This window comes from Trichechus manatus, unplaced genomic scaffold (genome assembly GCF_000243295.1).
Source record: "Trichechus manatus latirostris isolate Lorelei unplaced genomic scaffold, TriManLat1.0 scaffold00037, whole genome shotgun sequence".
Classification (NCBI taxonomy): domain Eukaryota; kingdom Metazoa; phylum Chordata; class Mammalia; order Sirenia; family Trichechidae; genus Trichechus; species Trichechus manatus.
The window spans coordinates 2,576,665-2,602,008 of NW_004443973.1; the positions used below are offsets into that span (position 1 = coordinate 2,576,665).

Here is a 25,344-nt window from a genome sequence, read left to right on the forward strand (position 1 = left end):
TCACGCGCAGTATGGTAATATTTTTCTCTTTACCTGAGCGTATCTTTGTAAGCACAATACTAAGAAGAATTCTGCTTTACCTGGGAGATGTTATTATTTTGCAGTGTGATGGTAAAATATATGTAGATTTGTTAGTTATTAACCACTTTTTTTTTAACCAAATAGTTTGGCCTAACTATTATTTGAATTGAGTTCCCTTAATTTAACTGTTTCTTACCCTAAAGCACACTGATATATTTAGGGCTTATAATACTTTAAATTTCTAATGAAAGTTACCTATATTCTAAGATCCTTTAAACACTGACTTCTTTTTGTGGGCTCAGTTTTCCCGTAGGAGCTGATATGGCAGTAAGGATGATTATTATATTAAAGTGGTAATTTTGTATGACACTGTTCAGAATTACATAGAGAAGTATGTGAGGAGAACAATGGAAAGATAGTTTCTTAAGGCATTTCAAAAGAACCATTCTCTAACAAGTCCAATTGTCAAAAATGGAATATTCTACGTTGGTGAGGTCCCTGTCTCTGAACCTATACAAAGAGAGGCTACAGGAACGTATTTTGAGAAATTTATAGAAACGATCCAAGGATGGGGTCAGGTAACCCTCAAGGGTCTAAGATACTCTAGTAAGAAAGAAGCTCACACTCCTATGAGAACTTTAGCCTGAAGCATCTCTGCCTGACTTTAGAAGCTATTGATAGGGAGTGTTAGGAAATCATCTAAAGGTTCCTAGACACAGACCAGACCAAGGGCTTAAGATCAAAGAAAGAATCTGTGTGTATAATTCACTAAAACAGAATGATAGGGTAAATAATGTTTAAGAAGTGCTATTTGCCAAGACGTTGGAGTATTTTAAATTAGTTATATAGTTTCTATGAAGATACACTGTGACATGTTTCTAAAGCCAAGAGGAATAGTGTATCAGTACTCATGATAGCTGGTGTACCACTCTAGGGTGTTCTAGCAAACACTCACAGATCCACTGGTAAAACTTGTAGGAGCTTCAGATTGCATATTGCCATCTACTTATAGTGGACATGAATAGGATGTTTGTATGCAAAAAAAGAGTAATACCCAATCCATATACTTGAAGCAGTAACTGTTGAATTTATAAATTTGAATGTAGTTAAACTTAATCTGTGGCTTTTCTGCAGTTATAAACATTCTAATACTTTGTTTCAATGGGATAATTTGTTACATTATACTATTTTTTCTTGTTTTATTCATCTCACAATTAACTTAAAAATTGGTATCGAGTCGATTCCGACTCATAGTGGCCCTATAGCAGGGAGTAGAACTGTCTCATAGTGTTTCCAGGGAGTGGCTGGTGGATTAGAACCAAGGCTCCCACCATTAACTAGACCCATAATAATCTAGACATAGTTGGCTAATACTGACATTTTATAAATTGACTATGATATCTTTATTACTAAGGTAAAAAAAGTTATTTCTTTTCATTAATTAATAATGAAAAAGTCTAAATAAAAAGTCAAATATAGTCATCATTTCAAAGATGTCCATGGGTGGCTCAAATGGTTTAACACTCGACTACTAGCTGAAAGGTTGGTGGTTTGAACCCACCCAGAGGCACTTTGGAAGACAGTCCTGGCGATCTGCATCTGAAAGGTCACAGCCTTGAAAACCCTATGGAACAAAGTTCTACTCTGCATGCATGGGGTCACCATGAGTCAGAATGACTCCATGGCAAGTAACAACATTGGTCGACTGGCAAATATATAAACACCTAGTTTAGAAATGTATCTTTCTGATAGTTCTTTGAAAAAGGAAGTAAAATATTAAAACCTCTAGTTGTACTTTTCTAGACAGATTCATTCTGCTTGAGGCAGAATCTGAAAAACAAAACAAAAACAAGAAGTACTCACATAAATGATTACTCTAATATTATTTATGTTTTTGAGTAACTCTTAAAAAACCAAGTGTGGTTAAATTTGCTCACTATAAAAGATTTTTTTTTTAAAAAAAAACAAAAACAAAAAACCTTTTCTTGTGGTATGTAGGAGATCTAGTTCTGCTAGCCTTCCTCCCCCATAAGGTGAATGAGCCAAGCTGAGGAACTACGCCGACTTTAGACTGTGCATACACTTGCATTCCTGCTGGGCCGTTGTAGGCCTTGAGTTTGAGACACCTGCTTTCAGTCACATAAAATCTCCTGCCTTTTGGGTAAATTGGTGACATTTTGATACTTAGGATTATTTTGCATCTTTTAAATGCAAATGCTTATGAAACAAATTACTAATACCTTATGTACTACTTTTTCATGGATTTTTTTTTCTTTCTCTCTATAGTCTACTTGCCATGAGGTCTTAGAAAACATTAGCAGTACTAACTAGGGTAAAAGGGTGGTAACACTAATTTTAAGTGTCACTTAGCATACTGTCAAGGAGATGAAAACAGTTCAGGGGTGCAATTACTATGTTCATATACTAATGATGATTAGCAGTACCTTAAATTAAAGCTCCATATTTTACATAATTTTTATGATGTCTTTTAACTTGAGAATTCCCAGGATTTTATGACTTTGGTTTGTGTTAGTCAAATGGATTGCAGATGACAGGATATTAACATGATCAAAATGAGAATGATGTGTTTTTGGACATTATTGGAGCAAAATACAGGTCAGATCTGAGTTAATGTGTTCAAATTATTAACCCATTTTTGGATTGATGGGACTAAATAATTTTAAGCGGTCTGGCACCTAACAATGACAACACATTAATCCATTTTAAAATATTTTGTATATGTGGGTTATCTAGATATTCTATTTGTGAAGTAAAATTTCCCCATGTAGTGCTGTGTGTGTGCGTGTGTGTGTGTGTGTGTGTGTGCCATAGAGTCATGCTAGCAGTGTGTTCCTATTCATGGATACACACTAAAATGTTTGAGAATCTGAGTAATCATTAATATATAAAATTAATAGAAAAAATTTGAAGCCTAGATTTCATGCGTTATTACCAATTATTTTGAGATTTTTCCATCCTTTTGCTTAATTTCTTTTCTTCTAGGGTCGTCTGTGTTGGAGGAGATGGATCTGCCAGTGAAGTAGCCCATGCTTTGCTTCTTAGAGCCCAGAAGAATGCTGGGGTGGAAACAGACTGCCTCCTGACCCCTGTCAGAGCACAGCTTCCTCTCGGTGTAATACCAGCAGGCAAGGCCGTGGCCGCAGATATATTAATCTGAACCTCCCCTCCCGGCTTTCTCTTTCTTGCTTTTTAACCTAGACAGTGTAACATGGAGTTAAAAGCACAAACTCTGAAAGATCCAGGCTTAATTTCTGGCTTCTCCACTAACAAGTATGAGACTTTGGACAAGTTGTTTCGTCTCTTTGAACCTCGTTTTTCCAATTGCAAAATAGGGATAATACTTATTCACTTCATTACAAGGTTGTTATAGTATTAAATTAGATGGTATGTGTGAAGGGTTTAACCCGTAGTTAAACAGTTAATGCATGGGATTATTATTATTTTACACAAAGTATTAATTCCAACTGGAAGCAGGATCAGAGTGCTAGAGGATGAGTTTCCTAGGGGCAAGAATTTTTTTTCTTTTTATTCACTGCTGTGTCTCCAGTACCTAGAATAGAACATAACACATAGTGAATGCTCAATAAAGTTTATTAAGTTAATTAAATACGTTAATTAATATAAAGAAGACTTTATAGAATAAGTAATGCTTGAATTAGGATCTGATCTGAAAAAGGAGCCCTGGTGGTGCAGTGGTTAAGAGCTGGGCTGCTAACCAAAAGTTTGGCAGTTTGAATCCACCAGCTGTGCCTTGGAAACCCTATACGGCAGTTCTACTCTGTCCTGTAGGATTGCTATGAGTTGGAATCTACTTGACAGCAACAGGTTTGGTTTTTTTTTTGGTTTGAAAAACGCATAGTGACCTTATAGGACAGAGTAGAACTGCCCCACAGGGTTTCCAAGGAGTGACTGGTGGATTCGAACTGCCTACCTTTTGGTTAACAGCCGCACTCTTAACCACTGCGCCACCAGGGCTCAAGGTCGCTATGATCGGTATGAATCAAAATTGACTTGACAGCAATGGGTTTGGTTTTTTTTTTTAGTTGTTATGAAAATGAGTTACTTTCTTGGCTGTAAAAATAACAAAACAAAGGCAAGAAAACCCAGGAGTGCTTGAGGAATAGAAAACTGGCCATCCCAGGGCAGATAATAGTGTCAAAATAGCCCCAAACCTTGGAAATTCCTTGATGCCACAGTTAGGGGTCTGAATTGTATTTGTTAAGCAAATTTTGATTTAAGGAACAGTGGGAGGTTTTAGAGCTAGGAGGGACTTGACAGGAGCTTGTTCTAGGAGGTTCTCACCACCATTTGATCACTGCCATTTGGCTGAATGGTGCACGATGGTTAGGGAAAGCAGGCAGGAGAAACTGGAGATCAGAGCAGGGAGAACAGTTAGAGCAACACTGTGATCTAGAAATGAAGAACACATTTTCCTCAAGTTTATTATGTTATACAACCCACTCATTCCGAAGTATTATTTAAATAAACAATAGTGATGGAAATTGGTGTTTTTTTCCATTTTTAAAACATCACACATATTATCTCTAAAGAAAAGCAGAAAAATGTTTCCTATGAAAAGAGAAAATAATGCACATGGTTGAAAAAAATCAACATTCAATCCATTTGATAACCACGTTCATCTAGTATGGACTTCAATGTATTTAGTATTGTTATTAAACTGACAAAGAACCAATGTGTTTTTAGAGTGTAAAGATATCCAAATGAGGATTTAGAGTATAAAGCCTTTCATAAAAGCATGAACACGAAAGGAGAAAGATAGGAGGATATATCTTGATAATTTTAAAACATATGGAAAAACCTATAATAACCTCTAGTAGAAGACAACAGAATCAACTCAAAAAAAACAAAAAACAAAAAATGAGAGAAAGATGCATTTTGGGCCAGCACTTTGACCTTTTCTTGTCGTTTTAGTAGCCGACTGTGAGAGTGGAAACTTTCCAACATTTCCCTACATGGAAATTAAATGTGTGTAGGTCACTATGTCTCTTCATTAGATTATTCATTACCTGTTATGCATCCAAAGTGAAAAGATGGGTGCCCTTACAGGTATGCGCTTGATTTGGCTGCAAAGTCTGGTGGTTATTATTTTTAAGCATGCTTCTGATTTTGAAAGCATTCTGTATACATAGTGGCATTTTAAGGCGTTTTGTTTAGAATATATAGCATAGTGCCTAAACTCTAATAGTTGTGTATGAGTTCCAGTTTACTGGTTCTATCCACTAAGAGGAGGAAATCATGTACAGGAAGTATTTACTAGGAGGACTCTATGCCTAGTCAGGACTTTGATAGACAGAGAATGGGAGTAAGTTTTGGAGCTTCTGAACGCAAGGAGACAGTCTGCCTTTGAAGCCATTTGCCTCCTGGAGAGAGACACCCAGAGGGAGAGTGTTTAGTAAATTGCTCTACTGAGCCAACAGACTAAGCTGCTGAATTATGGTCAGACTCAAATGAATCAGATGTAGGGAAGACTGTATTTGAACTGCTGGCCATTAGCAATGGTGTTGGTTGCTATGGGAACTGGTGCTAAGGAACTATATACAGAGAGATTCCGATTAAGGGGGGATGGGGAGGGAGAATAGAGAAAAAAGCCTGAGCGGACATAAAAATAAAAAAGCAATCCAGTTGTTGTAAAACAAGGCTCAATCCACATACTGATGGTTGTGAACCATATATTCCTATAGAGTTGGAATAAATAAATTCATGCTTTCCAATTAATTTGAGAAGAATAAAATATTGCCGAGGGACTGTTAATTTCTATGGTATTTCAGGCAAAGAACCAAACTGTAGGTGCAGCTTTCATGAGAATTTTAGATATGCTTGACTAGGAAGTCATTACATCACATTTATCTGTTTGGATGTGGGAGACATTAACAGCCTTATGAATATTCATGATATCTGGTTAATTAAGTTAATTGTTCTGCAGAAGTGCTCCCACTTCCAAGGACAATTTTTTTTTCTTTTTTGCCTCTATAGTTTCTGCCTGGTACCTTCATCAGTCACGCTTTACATGAGCTGCTACTTCAGTCCTTACTCTTGCATGAGACACATTTTAGCAGATCTGAGGAGGGGTTGGTGGGCAAAGGAGTTGCTAGTGTTAAGAAAAATAACTTTTCAGGCTAATTAAAATGTTTACCTTGAGGTGGAACATTTATAGCTTTTGTGAAAATGTTAAAATTACATCGTTGTTATTTATATGAGCAGCATGTTCTTTTGGCACGTAGACTTCTTTTCAAACAGAGTACAATTTCCTGAAACAAAATGTTATCCATCTTACAGATGATCCAAACAAAAATATAGGACAATCTATAGTTTCACAGGGGCCCCTGGGTGGTACTAACAGTTAAGCACTTGATTACTAAGGGTTGATGGTTTGAACACAGCCAGAGGCACCTGGGAAGAAAGCCTTGTCAATCTGCTTCCGAAAGGTCACAGACTTAAAACCCTATGAAGTGCAGTTCTGCTCTGACACACACGGGGTCACCACGAGTCAGAATTGACTCAGAGGTCACTAACAACAACAGCAACAGAGTTTTAGAATTTTAAACGGCTGTTCTTTGTGACCTTTCCTTTTTTTCTTCACACTATAAAAGAAACTGTTTAAGGACTAAGGTACAGATTAATCACAGTAGAATAGGACTAAAATAATTTTTCTGCCTTGTGGTCATGCCTCTTGACACTGCTGAGTTCTACAGAATTAAGGAAAAGTTGCAAGGGGTTCTCTAGCATTCTAAAAAGGGTTTGGGCTTGCTTCATACTTAGAACTCACAGGGAATTAACCCCCCCCCCAAAAAAAAACAAACGAACATTGCCATTGAGTCAATTCTGACTCGTAGCAACCCTATAGGATAGAGTAGAACTGCCCGCATGGGGTTTCCAAGGAGCAGCTGGTGGATTTGAACTGCCACCTTTTGGTTAGTAGCCTATTTCTTAACCGCTGGGCCACTAGGGCTCCCACAGGGAATTAATGGTCTTTATTTCCTTGAGTCATGATATGTGTCATTCTTTACTCTACATGACAACGTTACATTATGTTTTTTAATAGCCTTTCTAGAAGAACACTTTTATAGTCTACTCCTAATTAACCCTGGTAATGGACGAAATATGTTTCATGGAGTACTGTAATCTATCGATAATCCTAAATATCTCACTCTAATTATGTGGTCACCTCCAAAACCTTTACCATAAATCTGTTTGGGAAGCAAAATAGGTTGATTTGTTTCCCCTCTTTTTCCCACCGATTCCAGATTAATTAGCAATTAGATAGCCAAAGGGCAGGCTGTAGAGGGCCAAAGGATAATTGAAAAGGCCTGGTTCATTGACAGCCTGAGTAACAGGTTTCTAGAGTACAGATTCTGAAATGTTAGGATATATAAGAATCACCTTAAGAGCTTACTAAAACACAGTCAGCCTCACTTCCAGACATTCTGATTCTGTAGGTTGGGGGCTCAAGAAACTGTGTTATTAACTAGCTCCCAGGTAATGTTGATGCTGCTGATCCATGGACCAGACTTTAAATAGCATTATTCTAGAGGAGTACTGCTCAGAATTTATTGTATATACAGATCACCTGGAGATCCTTTAAAAAGCAGAGTCCGATTCAGTAGGTCTGCAGGGGGCCTGAAATTCAGCATTTTAACAAGCTCCAGGTCATGTCCATGATGCTGATTGTAGACCATGCTCTGAGTAACAAAGGTCAGAGCATAATTTCTGTAATTGCCTTTTAGTGAATCCCAGCTTAAGTGTTTACCAGTTGAATAAGGTGGACGCTGCTTTTCTTTGCATTGGTGTTACTAGAGGTCTGACAGTCATTAATGCTTAGATAGCTACCCAATGATGATGATAATGATTTTAATGACAGTCTTGGTTGATAGTAGCTGAGGTGCTACAACTTCTCCAACTGAGTAACGAAAGCATGTGCCAGTTCAAAGTGATACAAATTGAATCAATTACAAGTTATTCTGCCACTGTCTACATTGGGGAGTGCTTGGGTGGTACAAACAATTGACCCCGTTGGCTGCTAATCAAAAGGTTGGAGGTTCGAGTCCAGCCTGAGTTGCCTTGGAAGAAAGACCTGGCAATCTACTTCCAAGAGATCAGCCACTGAAAACTATGACACACATGGGTTTGCTGTGAGTCAGCATTGACTCGACAGCAGCTGATTTGATTTTTTTCCCATCTACACATTGGCTTCTTGGACCACACAGGAATGCTCCTGATTGACTAGTCCAGGGATTAACCTTTTACCCAGGTAACTGTTATACACATTACATCCGTGCTTCCACAGCTCTTGGCTTTTATTGGACTCCTTTATCTCCTGCATTTCTTCTTTAATTAAAAAAAAAATTATACTTTGGTTCACTGTCTCCTTAACAGTTTAAACTCTTATTACATAAAAGGGCTAGCTGGTATTTTCCTCTTCTGAAGCAGGCGGCGATCTCAGACCACATGCAGGAGCCAGACTTGGGAGAGTTCTTACCACTTGTATTTTGGTGGGAAAAATTCATATGGAACTTAAATTATCCCAGTGATCATGAAAACCAGAAATCAGTCTATAATGCGTTAATACAGATTTTCATACTAGACAATACCATGGGACTAAATATTTTCTTCATCTAGGAGGCTATTTGTCAGATAATAGAGGAGATTCTCATTTGGACGGGGAGTGAATCTCTAAGATTCATTAAGTGTATTTGGAGTATGCCTCTTGTACTTTATAGTGATTTCATTTTTTTTCTTATTGTTTGGATTTCTCTTGCTTTCTTACTTATTATGCATTTATCTCTGGTCTTCAGAGCCATCCTTCTGTTTTTGATGCTCATTTTGGTATACAAGTTAAAAGCCCATTCATTACAGTTGAATGGAGTAGGATTTGATTTAACTAGCTTTTTTTTTTTTTTGATTGTGCTTTAGGTGAAAGTTTACAGCTCAAGTTAGTCTCTCATACAGAAATTTATACATACATTTTAAGTGACCCTAGCTGCTATCCCTATAATGTGACAGCACACTCCCCCTTTCTACCTCGAATTTCCCGTGCCTGTTCAACCAGCTCCTATCCCTTTCTGCCTTCTCATCTCGTCTCCAGACAGGAACTGCCCATTTAGTCTTGTATATCTACTTGAACTAAGAAGCACACTCTTCATGAGTATCATTTTATGCCTTATAGTCCAGTCTGATCTTTGTCTGAAGAGTTGGCTTTAGGAATGGTTTTAGTTCTGGGTTAGCAGAGAGTCCCTGGGCCGTGTCTTCTGGGGTTCCTCCAGTCTTAGACCATTAAGTCTGGTCTTTTTACATAAATTTGAGTTCTGTACCCCACTTTTCTCCTGTTCCGTCAGGGATTCTCTGTTGTGTTCCCTGTCAGGGTGGTCACTGGTGGTAGCTGGGTACCATCTAGTTCTTCTGGTCTCAGGATGATGGAGTCTGTGGTTTATGAGGCCCTTTTTGTCTCTTGGGCTCATATTTTCCATGTGTCTTTGGTGTTCTTCATTCTCCTCTGCTCCAGGTAGCTTGGGACCAATTGATGCATCTTAGATGGCTGCTCGTTAGTTTTTAAGACCTCAGATGCCACTCACCAAAGTGGGATGCAGAACATTTTCTTAATAAACTTTGCTATGCCAGTTGACCTAGATGTCTCCGAAAACCATGGTCCCCAGACCCTCACCCCAGCTACTCTGTCCCTCGAAGTATTTGGTTGTGTCCAAGAAACTTCTTAACTTCTGGTTTAGTCTAGTTGTGCTGACTTCCCCTGTATTGTGTGTTGTCCTTCCCTTCACCTAAGATAATTCTTGTCTACTATTAATTAGCATTTTTTTACGTAGAAAATATAGACATTTCATGATGGAAAGCTGTGAGAAAGCAGATAGTATAAACTATTTCCTAATTTTTAAGTTATTTGAAGATTCAACAAATAGTTCAGCAAACCTTCAATGTGCATCTAAGCTGTGAATAAAAATGACATTCTCTTCTCTGAAGAAATTCAAAGTGAAGGGGGATCAGCCTACAAATCAAATCCAAAATAGCAGCACAATGTGATATATGCTATGAATACACCAAAGAGGAATCAATTAGTTATATGTGAGGGAATCAAGAAGACAATAAAGAAGTGACGTTAAAAAAGTTTTATTCTCATGATATAGTATTTGAAATTTGTATCTCTTTTTCTGGTTTATTCTTCTAAAGTTTATTAGATACTTATCTTTTTAAATTTTTTAATATTTTTCAAACCATGATATCTAAAGTTTCTAAATTTCCATGAAACAAAGGCTTCTTTATTAAGGAAATGTACAGAGAAAGTTTTTACCAATTGTTACGGATTGAGCTGCGTCCTCCAAATTGGGTGTCAACCTGGCTAGGCCATGATTCCCAGTATTGTGTGGTTATCCTCCATTTTGTGATCTGATAAATCCTAACCTCTATGATGTTAATGAGGGAGGATTAGAGGCAGTTATGTTAAGAGGTAGGACAAAATCTACAGGATTAGGTTGTGTCTTGAGTCCATCTCTTTTGAGATATGAAAGAATTGAGCAGAGAGAAAGGACCTCATTACCACCAACCAAGAAGAGCCAGGAGTGGAGTGCATCCTTTGGACCCAGGATCCCTGTGCTGAGAAGCTCCTAGACCAAGGGAAAATTTATGATAAGGACTTTCTCTGGGCCAACAGAGAGAGAAAGCCTTCTCTTGAAGCTGGTGCCCTGAATTTGGACTTCTAGCCTCTTAAACTATGAGAGAATAAACTTCGGTTTATTAAAGCCATCTACTTGTGGTATTTCTAGTATAGCAGCAGTAGATAACTAAGACACCAATGGAAAAAATACATATACATATAAACCAAACCATTGCTGTTGAGTCAATTCTGACTCATAGCAACCCTATAGGACAGAGTAGAACTGCCCCAATAGGGTTTCCAAGGCTATAAATCTTTACGGAAGCAGACTGCTACATCCTTGTCCTGTGGAGCTGCTGGTGGGTTCAAACTGCCAACCTTTAGGTTAGCAGCTGAGCTCTTAACCACTGCACCACCAGGGCTCCTCTACATATACGTATACACATACATATATATGTATAATATACATGCATATATCCATATACATATGACCATATTCTATACACATACACATGCATAGATACATACATACATATCCACCACATAATATACATATACACAGGGACAGATTATCCAATAGGCAAGGTAAGCAAGTGCTTGCCAGATAGATCATCTGCAGTGAACAATTTTACATTTTTTCAGCACATCAAAGATTCTTCTTGTAGGTATGGCTGGCATCTTTTTCTCTCCCACCCCCACAGCACCATCTTACAGCATCAAAGCCTGTTTTCAAATTTACAATCCTAACAGGGACGGATTACCCAATAAGCAAGGTAAGCACGGGTTTACTTGTGTGTTCTTACTATGTGAAACCCATGTGAAACTGTTCACTACAGATCAGTAAGTATGCACAAGTAAGCCCATGCCTACCTTGCTTATTGAGTGATTCGTCCCTGCACACACACATGCAAATATAGTAAAAAATGAATTTGAAAACTGCTCAGAATTCTGATATAGATGATTGAATTATAGGTTCCTAATTAAATTCCATGAAAAAAAGTTTGCATATTTGATGTGTGACTTTCTACAACTGAGGTATATTCTTTAAAACAGCAATTATCAGAAACTAAAATAAGAATGACACCATCTGAAAAGAGCGATTAATCTTTAATAGCCCTAAAGGTAGGGAAACCAGGTGCTGTGTCTCCTGATGTAATGCAATAGGAAGTCAACTGGAAGTATGGAACAAAATTGATGAAATATTCTTGCCCCCAAATTAAACCTGAGCCTATTTAAGAGTCTAGATCCAACTGCTGGTTTACAGAAAATAAGGAGGAGAAAGAACTGTGTTAAACCCAGAATTAGCCAAATCCAACATGTGAGAAATTTCACAGGAAGATCCATTTTCTTAAATGTATAAAAAAAGTAAACATTAAAAAAGTAACATTAAAAAAAAAGAGAACTGTAATAGATTAAAAAAGATTTAAGATAGATGTTAACTAAATGTAATATGTGACTTTGTTTGGATCCTAACCCAAACAAACCAACTGGAAATGACTTTTTGAGACAATCGAGGAAAACTGAACATGGGCTTGGTATTAGATGCTTATTTTGGTATTATTAATTGTTAATTTTTGAGGGTATGATAATGCTATTTTGATATATTTTTTCAAGTCCTTCCCTGTTAGAGATATATACTGAAATATTCAGAAGTAAAGTGATATGATATGAAGTATTTGAAAATACTTCAGCAAAATGTTGGTGGGGAGAAAATAAGAATGACAAAAAATTGATAATTGTTGAAGCTGGGTTATGGGTATGTGGGAGTTGATTCTATATTCTCCTTACTTTTGTGCATATTTGAAGATTGTCATAATAAACAAAAAAGTTTATCAAGGACATAGATCCTATTTATATATAGTTCTTTGTTGTATCTCAATGATTAATACATGTTAGATGATCGTTAGCAATTTTTGACCCATGCTTAAATTTCATTCTTTAGAGAATGAAAAGAAAGTAGCTATATCGCACCATTTTGCTCACCTATAATAATGTATTTCCATTCCTCTACCACCTAACCCTAGTTTAGTTGGGTAAGTCTTTGGAAATGATTATGGAGGGAAACACGCATACATATTTTTCCATATTGAAGTAACAGAAAAGGCCTATTTTTCCACCTTTGTTTTCCTAAATTTTGATGTATATGAATTATTTATTTAGGTAAGAGGTTTAAAAATTTTATGAGCTTAATCACTTGGAGAACCATGTGGATTCCTACTTCATAGCTCTTCTGACTCATTAGGTATGGGGTACTAACTAGTTGCCGATGAGTCAACTCCTACTCTGGTGACCCCATGAGTGTGTGTTGTCAGAGTAGAACTGTGCTCCATAGGGCTTTCAATGACTGAGTTTTTGGAAGTAGATGGTCCGGCCTTTCTTCCAAAGTACCTCTGGATGGACTCAAACCTTCATCCTTTTGGTTAGCCAAGCGCATTAACCTTTTGTATCACCCAGGGATTCCAAGTATGGGGTAGGGCCCTGGAATCCTGTGTTTTTAATAACCACCCCAGATGATGCAAATGCAAGAGTACCACAAACAGCCTTTAAATAAAAACTGGTTTAAAGGTATAATTATAAAGCTTCAGGGTTAGATTTATACTGGAGGACAGATACTTTGCTCTTTGTTACCTCCCGCTGCCCAGTTGCCCAGGAAATCTAAGAATGGGGACCCTATATCATCTCTGGAAACTAGGGAAGGTTGACATTCAATTATCAGAAATTTTGAACAATTTATATAAGACAGGGTACAGAGGACTAGACAGAAGTCTTAGAAGAAGAGACACTAATAGTATGGATGTTGTTGGTGGAAGTAATTAATCCTAGATCCCAGGAAGTTGCTTTAGACTAGATGGAAGGGCAGGAATGGAGCTCGATGCGAAAGCTCACTTGGAGTCTTTTTGGTTTGCTAAAGATCATTGGATTCAATCAGTGGCAGTGCTGGGGGTTGGAAAGCATTTGGTCCATCTTGCTATTCAAATAGTAAATTTCCTTAGGACAAGGGCTTTTTTGATTCTGAATAACTTGCAGATTAATTTGTAATAACAGTTACAACTTTCTTATGGTTTCTTTACAGTTATTGTGTGGCTTTCTGTGCTCTGGGTTCTTCAGGGTTTCTCAAATTTAAATAAAGTCTTCCCCTGGACCCTCCATGTGTTTCTAATTTTTCCTAAATATATAGGCTAGATACATATATAAGGTTTTAAATGTCCAGTACTACAGGGTTTATAATGAAAACAGCAAGCCCTTGCCCTACCCATCGCTTGAGAAATTTCCATTAGTTTTTCATCAGAATATTATCTAGTGGCGTCTATGTAAAATAAGGCATTGGCAAATACACTGACTGTGCGTGTTTTAACATTGATTCGCAGGCTCTACTAATGTATTGGCACATTCTCTTCATGGAGTCCCTCATGTGGTAACTGCAACTTTGCACATTATAATGGGTAAGACTTCTTCCAAATAAGTTAATGTTTTATTGGGAAGTTTTTATTTATATGAGAAAAGACAGTTTATTTCTGTGAGACTTGTCTAAGGAAAAACAGGCTCTTTGTCTCTCAAAGCAGAGAAATATTTTGCTAAAAACAGAAGTTGATTAGGCAAAGCTTCACTGTTTGGATGACCTATCTTTTCAGAATAAAAGCTTCTATACAGAGCAGTAAATGAAGTTTTACTATAGTCTTGAGATTAAAAAAAAATATTGTAACGATGTTCAGCATCACAATTTTATGAGCATATCAAGAAAATCCATGCATATCATTTAAATACATCAGATATTATTGTTTGACCATACCCTTACTGTAGGACTAAAAGAATAAAAGCACAATGAAAAAATTTTTAGATTGTACAAGTCCACTAGACCATTTATCATCCCAATTGATGGAAAACGTGTAAACTCAGATAAAGCGAAAGCAAACCGATTGTTAACCTAAATGTACTTTGCAAATCTATTTCAACTTCACTCCCTTAACCATGTTTTACATGAAATAGCAATAAGCTGTAAAATTTACTTCTTTACATTTCTGCACTTAATAATACCTGAAGAAAGTTATAAATGGCAATTATAGTCGTTGTAGGTAACTAAGAGATGACATAAGAGTGAGGATATTCCTCATAGAACACCGTAGCTCAAGACCTTCTTATACAACTAAATAAATAAGCTCTCCTATATTTGCTGTTTTGACAAATGGCTCTACTGCACTCATTGATTGACTGGCTGGTAATATTCAAGGGCACATACAACCAGTTGATGTCTGTACCTTCAGCACCATGGGTAAGCTCCTTCGTTTTGGATTCTCAGCCATGTTTGGCTTTGGTGGAAGAACTTTGGCTCTGGCGGAAAAACATCGGTGGATGTCCCCTAACCAACGGAGAGATTTTGCTGTAATTAAGGCACTGGCAAAACTTAAGTAAGTATATATTTTTAAATCTCAAATATTCCATATCCCAGAGTCAGTGATGGTTAATAACATATTTCATTAATTCTAGGCCAGAGGACTGTGAAATATCATTTTTACCATTTAAAAGCTCCCAGGATTTACAAGAAAGGTAAGTGAAAAACTACATGTAGACATTGCTAAGTATCTTTCTTTAAAGCATAAAACATTTTGACGTAAATAATTTATCAGACTTGTGCTTTAGGATCTTTGATTATTTTCTAACACACTAATGAAGAATATAGAATTATGGAGTCCCACAAGTTCTGGTAAGCTATTTAGTTTGGCTTCTGTCTTCAGAAATAACCATTTACTCATTCATTCATTCAACAACTGTTTATTGATTGTGCAGTATGTGCCAGGAACTTTGGATACAACAATGAGCCAAAAAACAAATAAACAATATCCACAGTTTTTGCCCTCATGGGAATTTATCTAGTGCGGATACAAATATTAGTCAAAACCACACAAAATTATAATTGTGGTGGAATGTGGAGAAGCATGTGCTACTGAGAAAGCCTTTACAGAGGGATTTGTTCTCATCAGAGTTGTGGGAAGTCTTCCCAGAGGAATTGACAAGCTGGAATCTGAAAGAACAGTAGATGTTAACTGAATAACATTTCATTGAAAGAAGGGCTCTAGTCTTTAAAGAAATTGAAAAGCATTGCCCTTTGTAATACTTCCAATGAATCAACACATTACATTATTGGCAACAATGGAACTGTTTACATATTTTCACTTAGTGTCTAATTTAATTAATCTAAGAAAATATTTCATACATGTACTTCTGGGCTCTTTAATTTTCTCATATTTAATGGATGCTGTTATTTTTTTTTGTGTGTGTGTGTGTGTGACGTGTTTTTGTTTCTTTGTTTTTTGTTTTTAGAAAGGCACAGGGATCTCCCAAATCTGGTGAGTTCAAAATTATCTCCTTGAGAACTCAGCCAGTCTCTGTTGATGTTTGCTTTGGTGAGGGAAAGTAACAAATCACTTCCATTACCTTTAGACTGTAGTGACCAATGGCAAATGATCCAGGGTCAGTTCTTGAATGTCAGCATTATGGCGATTCCTTGCCTGTGTTCAGTGGCACCGAGAGGCTTGGCACCTAATACCAGGTTAGTAAGCGTTTTTATTGAATCATTGATAGTTTTCTTATAAAACCCTAGAGATTTTTTCCCACAATACACCTAACTCTCGGATACCTAGAATCTTATCAAGAAGTAGGCTCTTTAACTATTTAATATTAGAGATTCTAAGGGATTTGTCATCAGAGTAGGTTGAGAACAACTGTTAACCTGGAAAATTGATCTGATTTATTTATTACTATCACTGAGATTAACATAATATACATTGGGTTTTATTGATATAATGTTATGTTATTTATGCCTATTTTACTTGTTTGCTTTATTTATTTATAAATTATTAATTATCTTAAATTTACCAGTTGTTGGGACATTATATTAAACTCTGGTGTTTCTTATGAATGTCTATTTTCCAATTTCAGTGCAAGCATGAATGTCCTTAGCATAAAAAGCATGTATCTGTGTATATTTGATACCTTTAGTCAAAGAAAATATTTCAGTTATATTTAATGTAAATAGTGATACATACAAATCTACTGTCCACATTTGCAATTGAATGAATCATAGATATTTTATATATTATTTTACAAATAGGACATAGATATTCCCCCTTTTACACATTGTTTTTAAACAGCTGTCCATTATTGGCCTCTCTCTAAAATCCCATCTTGTAGAGCCTAGAACAAAGGAGCATGAATATTGTATAATGCAGTCAATTCTAGATCTTCTCTGCAAGTGAAATATAAGGATGACTTATGTACTTTGGCAATTTATAATCTCATTTTAACAATTAATTTCAACTTCCCCGCAAAATATTTAACCAGAATATGTTAAATATTATGATGACCAGAATATGTTAAATTATTAACCAGAATGATTAACAGCTAGCAAAAGGACTTGCTTTTAGATTTCTTCTTTGGCAATTTATATGGAGATAATAAACATGGAAATAGCAAAAGTTAAGGAAGAAAAAGAGAAATTACAGACTTTGATATGAAAAATTCGATGTCAAGGTCTTCATTAATTACCCCTAGTGCTGAAACTCGAAACGAGTTATCTTGAAGCTTGTGTGACATAGAAATTGAGCCTAATTGTTTCTTACCACATCCTCAAAAATCCTAGGCAGAGGTGTGCTTCCCTAATGTATTTCTCACCCCACAAAAAAGAAACCTCTTAAAAATCTGGCTAGCTGACTGAAGGGACTACATTCTACATAACTTGAGGCAATGCTTATCTAACCCTGCTGCATCTCGGACTCTGGTGCTTCATGGAAGGGAGTCCTGCATTTATTGGAGCAGCTGATTTGTACCTCCTTCAATTTTTGTACCCCATAAATTTTCATCTTGGCTGGAATTCAACTGCTAACTCTCCAGGTTTAATGAGTATTGATGAATTTTTCAGAGAATGATGACTAAACCAATTGCACCAAACCCATTGCTGTCAAGTCGATTCCAACTCATAGCGACCCTACAGGACACAGTAGAACTGCCCCATAGGGTTTCCAAGGCTGTAGTCTTTATAGAAACAGACTGCCACATCTTTATCCCATGGAGTGGCTGGTGGGTTTAAACCAGGGATTCAAACTGGTTCAAAATGGTTCAGTCATGACTGATGAAGCAAAATTGGAACAGACCTGAATTTTTAAAGTTTGGGTGAAGCGGAACAATAACCAGAATGGGAAGAATTACAGTTCAAAGGCCTGGAATGGGAGACTCAGAAGAGTTCTAGTGAACCCTTTCAGAAGCCTGTTGCAGGCGACGGTATTATTGCCAGGACTGTGGTCAGTCGCCATCTTTGAGCAGGGCACTACTATTTCCTACTCTCCTGGTCAAGAGATTTGGTTGCTATGCAACACGCATGCTGCCCTTGTTTTCTAATAGAGAAATTAAGTTTCTAGCAGAGCTTAGACCTGTAATTTTTCCCGTTCTGGATAACGTTCCAGTTCACTCACATTTAAAAAATTTGAGTCTATTTGGGTTTCGCTTCATCGTCCATGACCGAATCGGGCAGAACTAGTTCAAAGCCTTGCTTCGAACTGCTGATCTTTCATTTGGCAGCTGAGTACTTAAACACAGCACCACCAGGGCTCCTTGAATGATGACTAGTTATGGATTTCTTCTGTGGATCATAACCAAACGTGACCATATTTTGCAAATGGCTTTAGACTGGGCCTCGGTTGACCAGAGACTTTCAGAGATGTAGCTTCTGAATGATTCAGCATAATTGCACAGGAGATTTAACTTACAGCTTTTTGTATTCACAGTAAAGTACAATTTACTTTAAAATACCTCGGTGCAAACTGATGATAGGAGCTAATATCTATATTCTTATATTCTAAGTATTCTAAGATTAAATGAGTTAATAATATAAGTAAAGCATTTAGGCTGCCAGGCACATTGGGTGTGTTTCTGTTATTAATAAGTATTGAAAGATAAACATATGAATTGTTTTTCATGTTTATGAATCAAAATTAAGCCATTTAAAACAATAAAGAACACATGATAACGCTACTCTGAATGCTTTGGTGCTATTTATTTTAGATTGGGAAGAGGTGGCATGATGGATAATTGGAGCACTGGCCCCTGCGAATTAAGAGCTCTGGTTCCAGCGATCACTTTGTTTTCTCTGTGTGCCCTTGAACACATCACTTAAACTCTGGGTTTTCTTTTTCTTCTACATAAAACAAGTATATGACTAGATAGTTTCTAGGGTCCCTTACAGTTCTAACCTGAGCTTCTCTAAGATTTAAAGAGCTCTTTTATAATGTCATTGTTGTTATTCTTGGAACAACTTTATATTTGCACTGAAATACCTCTAGAGATCATTTGCATGTATTTCTGAAAACTGCCTTCTAAAGCTAGAAGCATTTTTGAGTGGCTCTTTTGGTGCTAAATTACACCTCTGACTTTGTAGTCTCTTATATTGGACAGAACAGTTGTACAAGATTAAAATGCTCTGTCATTTAACTAAACATGTTGTGGCAGCATTTGTTCACTTAATTTCATCCATCCAAGGACCACTTTGATTTACTTAGTTTCTAATGTTACTTAGACCTGTGCCCAAAAATAATATTTAAATCACATTTTAGATTTTAGAAAGAGTTGTATTATCCTTTATACCATTTGTATGTATTAACTATTTTATAATACATACTTTAAAATATACATTTAGAATTCCTAAATAATTACAATGGATTTTAAATTTTGTGTTGATATGTGAGTAGGATGCAAGAAAGTTCCTTTTTTAAACAGCCCCTTAATGTAAGAGCTTGTTAAAGAGGAAGCTAATTGTTTAATAAAACAGATTGAAAAGGCTGTATCATTTATAAAATAAGCCAGCAAGATAGGGTTTAAGAATTTTAGGTAAATTTAATGCATGATGATTTATCTATCTTGCCCCAAACTTCTAGCAAACATTGAATTTGTTTTAAAGAATGATATAGTTGTTTCTTATGCAGTCTATTAATCAACTTCTTAATGTCACATATAAATATTTGATTTCAGATTAAATAATGGAAGTATGGCCCTTATAATTGTACGAAACACTTCTCGACCAGAATTTATAAAACACCTGAAAAGATATGCCAGTGTAAAAAATCAGGTATAGTAACTTCTTTTTGGTACGATGTGCCAAGCTATTAATCATGGAGGGAGATATGCTGCAAGAGTTGACATCAAGTCCTTCCGCTTAAGAAGACTTCATTTTCTTCTGAATACATTAGTCTTTTTTTGTTTTTTCCAAACTGTGTTTTACCCAAATTTTGAAAAATATTCACCAGTATTAATATAGATTGGCCTTTTTTGAGCCATGGTTTTGTGGTTTTATACATATTTTTGTGCACAAAAAGAAAATAAAAAATACAATGTTATATTGAAATGTTCAGTAAGTTAAGGATACAATTATATACTCAGGCTGTTCTTCAGAATGCAAAGCAATGAAGTCTGAGATTTTTAGTCTTCTTGATTTTATAGTAGCAGGCTTTCTCTAGAGTTATAACCTTTAGATTTTCTTAATATTTGTTTGACAATCTGCCAATGTTCGTTGAAATAAACGTGCAGCTGCATATTTAAAAAAATACCACCTTTATACAAACATTATTTTATTCAAAAGTAGAATGTGTGGTGGTGTTTGTGGACATATATTTCCATTTAAGTGATTTGCTTGAAGAAGAAATAGTAACTAGTACATGTCATATTTTTTGACAGACATTTTAACCTAGTTACTAGGAAACTGATCCTGGAGAAATGTGAATTTTTGAAATTGTGAGTCTTGAAGTACATGGGGATGGTCATAAATCCTTATGGTCACACACATTCTTAAAGCTATAAAATTGTGCTTGGGCACAGGTTGGAGAGAATAATTGGGCGAAGGGGAGAATAAATTCTGCCGGTGCCTAGTTGCTGAATCTTACTTATATAGGTTAGTCATTACAAGGCTCCCATATTTCCTCTGTTTGCCTGCTTGCTTCTTCTCTTTTCTCTCATTGTGCTCTGTGCCCACACCATCATGGCACTTCTGTGTATCACAATTGTAACTTCGCTTCCCCTTGCCCCAAACATACACTCACACATGATACTAAACTGTTGACTCTCTAGAATTCCATCTAGCAAAGTCTGTGACTTAACAATAAATGTGCGTGGACCAATGAACCTTCATTTTGTGAAGTATATACATGACAACTGATGATTTAAGATAGTATACTTACAAAACTATCTCAAGAATAAGTAAGAATGGATTATAGTATAGAATCTTATAGTATTCTGAGTAAACATGTTCACAGGATGCTATTAAATGATGTAAGATAGTTCCATATAGTTGATGCAGAAAAAAAATACACATGCATATATAGAGAGAGTGAGAGAGGCTAATGTTCTTCAGCTGCTGCTGTGGGGAAACCAAAAGGTTTTTTTTCCCCCTCATCTAAGATTTTGGTACTTTGGATAAAGACTTCAGTTATTCAAACTCTTCAGTTCTGTGGTGGTTTTTCTACCAGATGCTTAAGAAGTCTGAAGAAAAGATACGGCCTCAAACATGTATTACTTTCATAATATTGCCAGTTCTAATTTTGCTTAAAAAACAAAACATATTGAACTCAACAAAGCAGTAAAAAAAGTGGGAGTTTGGCGACATAGAAACTTCTCAGCCTCATCACTTTTTTAAAAGTCATACACATATCAGTCACACATGCACCCTGAAAGTAGCACGTCAAATAAATGAGAAAAAGTACTCTCAATTTATAAATGTGCTCTGAAATCCCTATGCAATTTTATATATAATGTAATACTTCTCTGAGCAAGATCTACAATCGAATTAGAAATATGATTAGATGCTAATAATTAAGATAGAAGCCCCTCCCCACCCCACCCCACCCCCCGAAAAAAGAAAGGAGACTGGTTATCAATGGCTCCTTTAAAACACACCATCTTTAAGATGAATGACTATGTAGAAAATTTTACAAGCACACAGTGTGAGGAATGTACCCAAGACCTTGTACTTGAGAGGGAGGTGTCTGCAGTGACTGACTGCTCAAGCAATTTCACAGAGACACAGGCTGCTTCCCCAGAGAGCCCATTGGGAGTCTCTAACTCTGTACCTCAATCAGAACAGCCCCACTTTTATGTGTTAAAGGTAATGGGAATTCACTTGAGATGTCATTTGAACAAGAGATCCTGCAGCTAAAGTACAGTTTGCATACTTCCGTTCTAATGAAAAGAGCTGTGCGGGTAGAGTCAGGGAGGAGAGTTCTGGTCTTTGCTGTGCTACTGTGTAATCTCAGTATAATCCATGCGTAACCCAATTTATTACAGAATATAAACTAAAGAATCTGCTGGACCTTGGTTCTACATATGTAAAATAAGGGTGTTGGGAAAAATATTAATTTTCTGTCAGTTTTTAAAGTTTTATACTTAATTGAGATTTATATGTGGAAGAAGAAAACAAACACATGTAGATAATGTATTTAATTAGGAATAAATCTCATGCCATTTATCTGAAAATGAAAATAAATGAGTGCTTATTTTGCACTTCCACTAAAAAGTTATTTGGCTTTCCTTTCTTAGTTTCAGAAAATACATAGTATTTTTCACTATAGTTTTCTTAGGCAAACAAAAACAAAAAGAAATTTGAAGGTTGTACCATTCTGAAGAGGTCAGTAAACAAACACAATTATCTTTTTTTTTATTATTATTGTACTTTAGATAGAGGTTTACAGAACAAATAGTTTCTCATTAAACAGTTAGTGCTCATATTGTTTTATGACAATGGTTAACAAGCCCATGACATGTCAACACTCTTCTCTTCTTGACCTTGGGTTCCCTATTACCGGGTTTCCTGTCCCCTCCTGCCTTCTAGTCCTTGTCCCTGGGCTGTTGTGCCCCATTAGTCTCATTTTGTTTTATGGGACTGTCTAATCTTTGGCTGAAGGGTAAACCTTGGGAGTGACTTCATTACTGAGCGGAAAGGGTGTCTGGGGGCCATACTCTCAGGGTTTGTCTAGTTTCTGTCAGGCCAGTAAGTCTGGTCTTTTTTTGTGAGTTAGAATTTTGTTCTACATTTTTCTCCAGCTCTGTCCGGGACCCTCTGTTGTCATCCCTGTCAGAGCAGTCAGTGGTGGTAGCCAGGCACCATCTAGTTGTACTGAACTCAGTCTGGTGGAGGCCGCAAACACAATTATCTTGTAACCTGTATTCATCCTTAAAGTGAGGATGAAGGAGGCAAACACCTGTGAAAATCACATTTGACTGATTTTCTCCTTTATTTCAAGAAAAAATACACTTTCCATTTCACCTTCATTAGACGTAGGTTTTTCCCAATTAAATTCCAAGTGTGAGACATGGTAGAGTTTTGCTTTTCTTCAGCTAAGCTAACTGACAAATTAATAATTTAGTCAGTGGATTATATAAATCTTCTGTATCAATAGATGAACATTAAAGATTCAGTCTTTAATTGAAAGATCTACAATGATTATGCAATTTTTCATAAACATACACTATTTGTCCTAAAGCAAGATTGTCAGCTGTTAACTCTAACTGAGCCAGGAAGGCTGCAGAAAAGAGGCTCCTTCTTCCTAAAGCTGGGATCCCCGGTCATAATTAGAGTTTCAAAGCTATAAGAATATGTCAGTATGCATGGTCATATTTACTTGCAGGAGAGGACAGAGTCAACTCTTTTGATTTGTATTAGCAGTTAGGGATAAACCAAGTACTGTAATTATTTGCATTTGTTTTCTTTAGTTCAGTTTTCCATTTGTTGAGACTTACACGGTTGAAGAAGTGAAAGTTCAGCGAAAGAATAATACGAGTGGACACAATCCGGAAGAGAAAAATGAGCCTTATGAAATTGCTCTAGACAACAGTTTTCCTTGGAATGTAGATGGTGATTTAATGGAAGTAGCATCAGACGTCCATGTTAGGTAAGTCTACTTATTTCACCAACTTTTATGTTCATCAGTAGACTCAAAACTAATAGTAAAACAAAAGACTTCTTTGCTTACATTATCAAGGCAGTTGGTTGGATAATAATTTTTCTTAAAAGTCAGTGAATCAGGGAAGCATAAAAAGATGCACGCATAACTTTGAATAAATAAAAAAGCTTAACTTTACATTTATTCACCAATTGTTATATAGAGTCAAGACCTTTTCTTTGGTTATGAGTCTCTGGCGCTCTTAATTATCTTCATACGCTGTACAGATAACGCATGCCTATAATTTCAACATCGGATTTTTAAAAATAGATCAAGATCTTAAACCTCGTAAAGCTATCGGAGTCCTGAATCCTTCTAGATGGTTACAGTTAGCCCCCCACCCGCAGTCTTTTACAGTTTCATCTCACCCACAGCTAATACTATAACACTTTGTGTTCAGTCACTTGCTTTTATCAAGTCTTTCCAAAGCATTCAACTTAGTTTACATGAGAAAAACTTTGTGTGCTATTTAATTAAGTAACAAGAACAACTGGCATAAGCAGGTTTAGGAACATGCAAACTCATTTTTGGTAAGCATTATGACTCAATGGGAACAAGAAGAGTGCAGGGGCACCAGGGGTAGCCCACCAGATGGGACATTCAGTAGACACAGGTGATTGTGTTACGCAGAGCAAATGAGAGCATCAGTTAGGAAGTTGGTGGAGAATGCTTTACAGTAATTATTAGTGTAGATTTATCAGGCTGCTCTGTTTTTCTAGATTGCAGCTCTAGAAGGCATGAGTGTGGTTTTTTTTTTTTTGGTTCTCATTAGATTTATACTTGGTATTATGTGCCACACTCATTATTAGTTGTATCTGTGTATACATGTATGTGTGAAAAAGAGTAGAATGACAGGTTGATGAAATAATAAATTATACATATATTATTTTCTTTACAGATTGCATCCAAGACTTATTAGTCTTTATGGAGGAGGCACGGAAGAAATGAATGACTCCAAAGTGACATGTAATTGTTTATAAAAGAATGTGTAAACTAAAATTTTAAACCGATATCCTAATAGAAACATATTATCTTATTTTTTTAAAGAAATTACAATTGCTATTTTTGATGTTACTAAAAGTGAACTTTGAGGGCTTAAAAAAAATCAAGATGAAAAATAAGAAATATATCAAAACAATTACATTCTGGTTTTGGGAAAGTGTTTATTAGAATTTAAAATAAACATTTCATGTACTTACAATTTAAGAATTATCATGACACATTGTGGGGAGTGCAACCAATTTCACAAAACAATTTGTGTATAAATTTTTTTATTGTACTTTAGGTGAAGGTTTACAGAACAAATAGTTTCTCATTGAACAGTCAGTGCACATGTTGTTTTATGACATTAGTTAACAACCCCACAACATGTCAACGCTTTCCCTTCTTGACCTTGTAGGACCTTTTTTTTTTCTTTTTTGGTGGAACTGTACATAGCCAAAGATACACCATTTCATAAATTTCTACATGTACAATTCAGTGACATCGATTACGTTCTTCCATTTGTGTGGCTATTCTCACTTTAGATGAAGATTTACAGAACAAAATAGTTTCTCATTAAAAAGTTAGTATACGTATTGCCCTATGACAATGGTTAACAACCCCACTACATGTCAACACTGTCCTTACTCAACCTTGGGTTCCCTATCACCAGCTTTCCTGTCCCCTTCTGCCTTCTAGTCCTTGTCCCTGGACTTCTGTGCC

At 36.3% G+C, this 25,344-nt stretch overlaps 1 protein-coding gene across 3 annotated transcripts in view; it reads left to right on the plus strand.

The window, feature by feature from the left end:
* CERKL (ceramide kinase like) overlaps positions 1 to 24,929 on the plus strand; it is a 119,171-nt gene extending 94,242 nt beyond the window's left edge. For 2 of the 3 annotated variants that reach the window (XM_004375454.2, XM_004375455.2), the window contains 8 exons: positions 14,032 to 14,106; positions 14,892 to 15,069; positions 15,149 to 15,208; positions 15,983 to 16,008; positions 16,103 to 16,211; positions 19,682 to 19,778; positions 23,411 to 23,589; positions 24,539 to 24,929. In XM_004375454.2, coding sequence (XP_004375511.1) covers positions 14,032 to 14,106; positions 14,892 to 15,069; positions 15,149 to 15,208; positions 15,983 to 16,008; positions 16,103 to 16,211; positions 19,682 to 19,778; positions 23,411 to 23,589; positions 24,539 to 24,620 — 806 coding nt within the window. In that variant the 3' untranslated portion in view covers positions 24,621 to 24,929. Of the gene's footprint in view, positions 1 to 3,024; positions 3,168 to 14,031; positions 14,107 to 14,891; positions 15,070 to 15,148; positions 15,209 to 15,982; positions 16,009 to 16,102; positions 16,212 to 19,681; positions 19,779 to 23,410; positions 23,590 to 24,538 lie in introns of all 3 variants that reach the window. The other variant, XM_004375453.2, reaches the window with a different exon arrangement.
* Positions 24,930 to 25,344: the final 415 nt, after the last annotated feature.